This window comes from Cynara cardunculus, assembly GCF_001531365.2.
Source record: "Cynara cardunculus var. scolymus isolate 2C chromosome LG 12, CcrdV1, whole genome shotgun sequence".
NCBI lineage: Eukaryota > Viridiplantae > Streptophyta > Magnoliopsida > Asterales > Asteraceae > Cynara > Cynara cardunculus.
Genome location: NC_037539.1, coordinates 2,745,261 through 2,753,469, shown reverse-complemented (window position 1 = coordinate 2,753,469; position 8,209 = coordinate 2,745,261). Strand labels below are relative to the sequence as shown.

The window sequence follows — 8,209 nt, the reverse complement described above, 5'->3', positions numbered from 1 at the left end:
AAATCACATAAAACCATATTATAACATCAACTGAGATAAAGAATAAAATATTAAAATCACGATGTATCTCGCTACATTGCGCGAGTACGCTTCTAATAATATAATATAGATAACAAATATAAATATTTGAAATATTAAACAGGGCCCTATTAAATATCATCATACAGTAAAATGTAATGGAATTACATATCAATCAATCATTACATTCAAAATGAATAGAAAAATTCAAGAACCATAAAAAATTACACTCATTTAACAATAGCTTCTTCACTTTAAAGTTATAATATTAATTATATTTGATAAAATGTTATTTTTCCTAGATATATTTAATTTTAAAGTTTTTTATTCGTAAAAAGTATATCAAAAAAACATTGACTACGAGAGACATAAACGGTTAGTTAATATAATAGTATATACTTAAATTGAAAAAGTTATCACAATAAAATTGGTTTTCTAGCACGTCTACATTGTTTAAGCATATCAATGTTAGAATATATTATAGAACCTAGGTTTATAGAACCAAACTATAAAACGTCTTATCTAAAAGCATTACAATATGATTATACGATACTTTTAGACGTTTTAACAAGTTTTTTAGGACGCTTTTAAAATAAAATGTTATTTTAGCTATTTTATAAAGTATCTTATAAACATCTTTTATAAGAGAATTGTGTTTGTAGGTCAATTTTTCATATGGTGTCATATAAAATAGTTAATATGACTCCTTATTTTAAAAGCGTTTAAATTTTTTATTAAAACGCCTATTATTGTAACACTTTTAGATGAAACGTTTTTTTTTTGTTTTGTCCTATAAACTTAAGTCCTGTAAAGCATTTTTTAGAAAGTTTCTATATTCTAGATGTCTTGTAAAATCAATTTTATTGGTAGTAGAAAGTAAAATTGGTACCAAGGAGGCTAGGGGACAATGGGCTATGGGTTGTTTCTATATAAAGACCAAAGTTTTCGATGTATTTGCATATTTAAATTAGCACTCACAAACAAAGATATCTATATGGCTCTAATCGGAAAGTTGATCATGTACGTAGACATCACTTCACATGGAGACATATTTCATGAGATGTTTAGACACAGACCACACGACCTCGCTTTGATATCCCCAGATATCCTTCATGGTTGTGAGTTTGATGGTCAAGCAGGAGCTGTTGGGTCCTCCATCTTCTTCGAGTATACCCGAGGTACGTACGTACCCCTCATCTGCTGTCCAACCGTAGTTTCTTCTATTCTCCATAAGTACTGTAGGGTTCAGATTATCTCAAATAAATTAAACTATTAACGGACAAGAATTATTTCTTTTGCATGGAATGAAGATGGAAAAAAGCTAACCGCAAAGGCGATGCTTGAAGAAGTTGATGAGAAAAACCACAAGGTAGTGTACAAAGTAACTGAAGGAGATCTTGTGGAGGAGTTATACAAGTCCTTCAAAATCATATTTCATGTTGAACCAAAGGGTGATGGGCAATTGGCTATTTGGACACTTGAGTTTGAGAAAATGAATACAAACATGCCTTATCCAACTTCTTTCATGGACTATGTATTGAAAATTACCAGGGACTTGGATGCCCATAACACTAGTCAATAGAGGTATAGCAAGTTCTTAATAAAAAATGGATCAAGAGGAAGTTCATTGTATGCATTTAGTCGATTAAATAAGATAAACGAATAAAGCAAAGTGAAAAATAAACCTGATGGTAGCTATATATGGCTACATGGCCACATGGGAACATGTATGTTTGCTTTCTCCCAGGAATCTGTAGACATGAATGTTTTGATTATCATGGGTTAGTACCGTTGTCTAATTTTGTTCGTATTTTGATTCTGAAGTCTTGTAAGTGGCAAGTGAGATTGTAATATGATTGTATGAAGATTGTTGTGATTACATGGACGGATCTGATGTAGAGTATACAGTTGCTCGTGCCACCATATATAATAAAACTACAATGAGAACACAAGTTTCTCTTGGTAAAGTTGATTTGCAAGATTTTTTTTACATCCCGGACCCGAGTTTGAGTTCTGTTAATGTCATTTTTTTAGTTTTAACTTTTAATTTCAAATTTATTATGTTTTAAAAAAAAATTACATTAAAAGACTTGAACACATGACCTCACATATGAAAAGTAATGAGTGTCAAATGATGTCACTATTTGAAAAAAATCATATATCCATCATGATTGTGAATGTTTAAACACCCATGAGCCTTGTTAATGATCCAGCGTATTTTCAATATGGTGACCATCACTTATTTTGCTTCTTTGTTCATGGTCGGCATTTTAAGTGAGATTATAATATGATTGTATGAAAGCTTGTAAATCTTTAAACACCCACGAGCCTTGTTTACAATTAATTTTGTCTTTCAATACTGGCTAGCAAATATGATGACATGGTCCGTATACTTCGTTTCTATTTTCGTGATCTGCATTTCAAATTATCTTGTTATTTTGTGCCTCCAAAATCCATTCGGTGTTACTTAGACGTTCCTCTTGTCCCTTTTATGTTTGTTCACCAAATAGAATAAGCTTTTGAACATATGTTACTGTGAAATATGTAGAATCCTAATAAATTACTGTTTAAAAGTGCCATTGATCATATAATGGATGATTTAATATATATTAAGAAGAAATTATCCAAACCGATGTAGTACTTCAACTTTTATTATCCCTCTTGTCTCCCTCATTATCTCTATTATCTCCAAATACAAACACCATATGTGTGACTTTTCTCCCACATTATTGTCATCTTTATTTTCTATTAGTGAATTTTTCTCGTCACCATCACTCGTGGTTTTCTCTTGATTTCGGTTTCACGCATATATTGGCTTGTCTTGTAACTTTATATATCTCTTTATATTGCTTTAGATGGTTATTTACTTCGTGAATATATATAATATTCGATTTCACCCAAATGTAAATAATTTACATGTATTCTATTGTAAAAATGATTTTTGAAAGTCTAAGAGAACATATTGAACGCCGAGTTGGACAAAGCTTGTTATTCGTGTTTTTTTTACTTGAGAGGTTTTGTTATACCTGTAATATATACACGGATTTTTATGTTTACTGATGATGGAATATATAATTGATCCTCGATCACCACTAATTGTTCGAGAAGCTATATTTAAGAGCAAGGTTATATCAATTTTCACTAAATTTTACCATATTGACAACCATAGGCTAGATCATTTTTGAGTTTTTGCAAAAAAATCGTTTGGATGGTAAAAAAATATCTTATAAATTAGCCTTTTGAAACATTATTTAGAGTAGTGTTTAAATAAATTCAAAGAGTTCTTTTCACCTTTTTCAATTATGCCTCTAATATTTATCTAATATTGATTAAATAAAGTTTTTATTTAATAAATAAATTTATAAATATTAATATCAAATATTAATCATAAAGACAAATTGTATGAAATAACAATTTATTTTCGTAAAAAAATTATCACGATACCGTATAGTATTTTTATTATTTTATTACAACAATATACTTTCAAATTAAATTTTTTTTTGAAACATTATACTTTTAAATTTTCTACTAATAATTATAGCATTAGATAGTTTGTTACCTTTTAAAATGTGGTGATATTGATGGGTGTGGTTAATGGTATTAATGGTGTAATATTAATGAATCGAAGGAGATGAAGTCAAATAAACTTTTGATGCATTTTAACAACAAATATCTAAATATGAGGATGGAAAATGCATAAATAAATTGTTAAAAGTAGTCTTTAAATGTGGGTATAATTATGCCACGTAGGAAGAAAAGAAAATGTGTAATTACTTTATTAATCTAATTCTTGTTACATAATTGTTGTCTCATGCCATTATTTCAAAACAATCAACTTTTTTGTCATGTATTTGATTATGTTTCTATATAAAGATGAACATTTTATGTATTTGCACATTGGAATTAGATCTATCAAACAAAAAGATTAGTAAAGTTGTTCCACATTGAAAGAAATATGATAAAGAAAGAGTGAAAAAAATATAATAAAAAGATAGATGATGAAGGAAGGGTGAATGGATGTTACAAAAAGACATGGAGTTGAATGGAGTTTCCAACTTTATCTTTTTAATGAAGAAGTTTGAACCGGTTCCCTTTAGTTATATAAAAATTAAGAGAACATATTTAAGTCTTAAAATTTATAAGAGAAGACCTAAAATTTCATAAATTTTAATGGGTGAACCTGGTTCGAACTTGATTCGAGTCCAAGTTCTAGCTTGATTCGAGTTGTAGTTCGAGCTTCAAACGAGTTTAAGTTTAAAAATTGCATTTGAATTCGCGTCGAGTTTAGTTTTTAACTACTCGCAAGCTTTCAAGTCGAGTTCGAGCTTGAGAAATGACTATCAAGTTTGATTCGAGTCCGAGTTCAAGCTTTATTTTTATTTTTTTAATAATTTAGGGTTTTAATCATTCAAAATGTGGAAGTTCAATTTTCTATTCAAAAAAATAGTTTAGAAGTTAAACATTTAAAATAAAAAAGTTTAAAAGTTTTTTCATAAAAAATAGTTTAAGGACTAAACTATTCAAAATAAAAAAGTTTCTTTGGGCTTTTTTGAACTTTTTCTTTATAGATTTTTAATGATAGCTTATTAACTTTATAATAATCGATCTACATTTTTTATATAATAATTTATACATTATATTATTAAACACTTTGAATATATGAATTAAATTTATTAGAACTCAAACATAAATATAAATACAATTTACGATGTAATATAGGTAAAAAAATGTTAAATACTTAAATTTGAAATGTCATTATACAATACACTAAAGTAATAATACATAAATTTTAAAACTAAAGAACCATTTGTAATTTTGAAAGTTTAACCAAAAAATTGTGTTATACTCTCTCCAACTTAAAATAAGGGCTAGCTCATTTAGTCATTTACTAAAGGCGTCCAGATAAGCACTTATCGATGATGTATAACAACATCCTCACTTACTTTATTATCAACATTTTTGTTCATCAAAATGGATTGATGGTAAACGTCTTCAACTCGGTAAGGCTTATCGGGTAAGAGTCACCAGCATCACTTACCGGGTTAGTCTATGGAACCTTGTCTTTCTCTTTACCGGATAAAATTATTCTTGACCTTTGATGCTCACCAATAGGGTAATTGAACCGATAACGTTTACCAAAGCAAGTGTTTACTAAACGGCCCTTAAGTGCGTAGAATAAAATGGTATATAGTTTTAGACATTAGTAATTACTATACTTTTTAATTAATCAAATGATAACTTTTCCCAAAAATAATGCATATATTTACCGACTCTTAAACATTTGTGTATTAATTAAGGGTATATTTGAAAATTTAGTTATCTACTTGAAAATGTATAGTTATTTTAAGACAAACATAAAATAAAAATTAGAACATCTATTTTGAACCAATAACATATTAAAATATATATATATATCGATATTTACTTTGAAATGAAAGAAGTATCAAACTAACACATGTTATTATTTATAATTTTAATGGAGGTTGTACTTTCCCAATCTAGACTGACAAATTAGTATTTAGCCGGCCAAATTTGATCCATGCACCGGCGCTATTGATACACGTTTTGGTGTATTCAATAATTAAAGATGTCTATTCGTATTAATGAGGTATTATTATTTTTTTCTTTTAACTGTGGATGATGTCTGTGTATTGAATTAAGAATACTTTTTTTGGTGATGAGGTATTATTGAGAGGAAGAAAAACAAGCTCTTTGAAGTATTTGACTRCATAAGGATAAGATTGTTGTTCCTAGAAAATGCATGTCAAGCAATCATTACTTTGACATTTGAGAACTTGATATATTTTCCAATATAAAAGACAATCTACCACACTCTAATCAAAAATTCTGGATTAACCATCCAGGTAACAGTACAAATATTTTCCATATAAAGGCCAAAGTTTCGTATGTATTTGCACATTGGATCGAATCAGCTATATCTTTCCATCAAAAGTCGTATCCAGATTTTGTTGAACGATCAATAGAGATGGTTCTAACCGGAAAGATGATCATGTACTTAGATATCAGTTCACGTGGAGACATATTGCATGATCTCGTGAGGCACAGACCACATGACATCCCTTCCATTTCCCCTGATAAGCTTCATRGATGTGATCTCCTTGAGGGTGAACGAGGAGCTGTTGGTTCTGTCATCTGCTGGGACTATACCCAAGGTAACTAATGATTTAACTAACCCTATAGCTTCTTTTAACTCTTTCATCGTCTGTTGTCCAACCATGGCTACCAAGTGCATGTAGGATTCAAGTTATTAAACTATTATATAATGAACAAGATCGAATTTCCTTCTTTAATTTTGCATGGAATTAAAAAGATGGAGAAAAGAAAAGAACAACGGAGGTAATTGAAGAAATTGATGAGACAAACCACAAGATAGTGCTCACTGCAATTGAAGGAGATCTTCTGGGAGATCTACACAAGTCCTTCAAGATCATATTTCATGTTGAACCAAAGGGTGATGGCCAGTTGTTCGTTGTGACGCTTGAGTTTGAGAAGCTGAATGCAAGTGTGCCCTATCCAACATCTTTCATGAACTATTTATTGCATCTTATTACGGACATGGATGCACATAGCAGCAAGTTCTCTGGTTAAAAGAAAAAGATATCTGGAGGCAAGTTGATCAGTTTACGTGTGCATTTAGCATATTAAATAAGATAAATGAATCAAACAACTTGAAGAATAAACAAGTGGCAGCTATATGGCCATTTGGGAGCATGTATGTTCCGATTACCCAGGGTGTGCTGTTGTTTCCTTTGTTTGTATCGTGATGTCTTCTAAGTGACTGTATGGTTGTATGATTGTTAATTTGTGAATCTTTAAACAGTGTCCATGTTTTAGCCTTGTTTATATACAATGGTATTTCATTTCTATATGGTTGCCATCAAAGATGCTGGCATGCATGGTTGGTTCTATTTCGTTTCTTTCTTCACGATCAGCATTTTAAATGGTCGTCTCTAATTTCATGTATGAGCCACTGCAAACGACGGTAATCGCAAAAGGCAACTTTGTATACTTTACCGGAGGTGACATCTTCATCTTCTTCTAACAAAACAAATCTCACGACCTAAATCCCTAAATCAATAACAAATAATAATAATAATAAACTTCCAATCTAAAATTCATTAGCGATAGTGATCCACGGTGACCAAATCGAAAACCCATTTGAGCTCCACCTATATCAAAATAAGCAAGTAGAGCAATAGTGGGAAAAGAGAGGTGACCCATGTGACTAAGAACAAGACTTTACAACAGTAGTTGGGAAAGAGAAGCTCCTGGTATGAAGTTTCAAAACTGGGTTAGGTAAAAGGTGGAAGATGAACAAGATTTTAGGTTTTAGGTCCTTAATTTATGTTTTTGGATTCTAATCTTGAGGGTTAAGGTAATAAATGTTGGTTCTCCGAAAAAAGGAAATAAGTGAAAGTTGGTCTCATTTTGATGCAATTTTATCTAAATAAATTCAAATGTTTCGATTACAAAAAAAAAAATATGTTCCTTTTCTTTTTCATCTTCTTCTCTTAAAATGTGTTCTTTGTGTAAGGTACAAATTACTTCATTTCTCTTGCAAAAGGTTGGAATATTTCTTGAAACTCACCCAACTAATGAGTTGGAAAAGGCTTTTATTATTCTTGCCCTACTTCGTTTTCGTTTATGATCCCCTGAAGTCATTGATAATCTCAAGAACTTTAAAAAAAACAAGACGATGAAGTTTATGCTTTGAGAACTTTAATAACGGTGTTCATTTTATTGTATACAGAGAAAAATCTAAAAAAAATTCAATGGACTTTACTGTCTAGAATGATTAAATATTTGGACAATTTTTTTGGAACAAATAAATATTTGGATATTTCAAAACCTGTTAAATAAATCTTTGGATTTTTTAAAACATGTTAGATACATTCTTATTACCTATAAAACTGATTAATATAATAAAATAAGGGAAAAAACCTAAAAAAAATTCAATTAACTTTCATATTTTCAACGATTAAGTCTTTAAAAATTTTTGAACCAAAAAAGTATTTACATATATAAAATGAATCAAATATATAAAAAAAATACCTACATTTGAAAAAAAAAATTGATAAAATATATTTTCATTAAAAATAAAAAAAATTTGTCAGTGATTTTTCAAATTAAAAAAAAATGAAAAAAAGAATTTAAAAAGTGTTATTGATGA

At 29.5% G+C, this 8,209-nt stretch overlaps 2 protein-coding genes across 2 annotated transcripts; both read left to right on the top strand.

Moving 5' to 3' along the window:
• The first annotated feature begins 1,014 nt into the window (after nucleotides 1–1,014).
• LOC112523661 (kirola-like) lies at nucleotides 1,015–1,793 on the top strand. Its single transcript, XM_025133348.1, has 2 exons — nucleotides 1,015–1,196; nucleotides 1,329–1,793. The coding sequence occupies exons 1-2, from the start codon at nucleotides 1,037–1,039 to the stop codon at nucleotides 1,598–1,600; spliced, it is 432 nt and encodes a 143-aa protein (XP_024989116.1). The 5' UTR covers nucleotides 1,015–1,036; the 3' UTR covers nucleotides 1,601–1,793.
• A 4,091-nt stretch (nucleotides 1,794–5,884) lies between these two features.
• LOC112523218 (kirola-like) lies at nucleotides 5,885–6,905 on the top strand. The gene is made up of 2 exons (XM_025132738.1): nucleotides 5,885–6,191; nucleotides 6,350–6,905. The coding sequence occupies exons 1-2, from the start codon at nucleotides 6,005–6,007 to the stop codon at nucleotides 6,625–6,627; spliced, it is 465 nt and encodes a 154-aa protein (XP_024988506.1). The 5' UTR covers nucleotides 5,885–6,004; the 3' UTR covers nucleotides 6,628–6,905.
• Nucleotides 6,906–8,209: the final 1,304 nt, after the last annotated feature.

Coding starts and splice junctions, on each gene's coding strand:
- LOC112523661 (XM_025133348.1), top strand. CDS start 1,037: ATGTACGTAGACATCACTTCACATGGAGACATATTTCATGAGATGTTT. Junction 1,197..1,328: donor CTTCTTCGAGTATACCCGAG/GTACGTACGTAC, acceptor CATGGAATGAAG/ATGGAAAAAAGCTAACCGCA.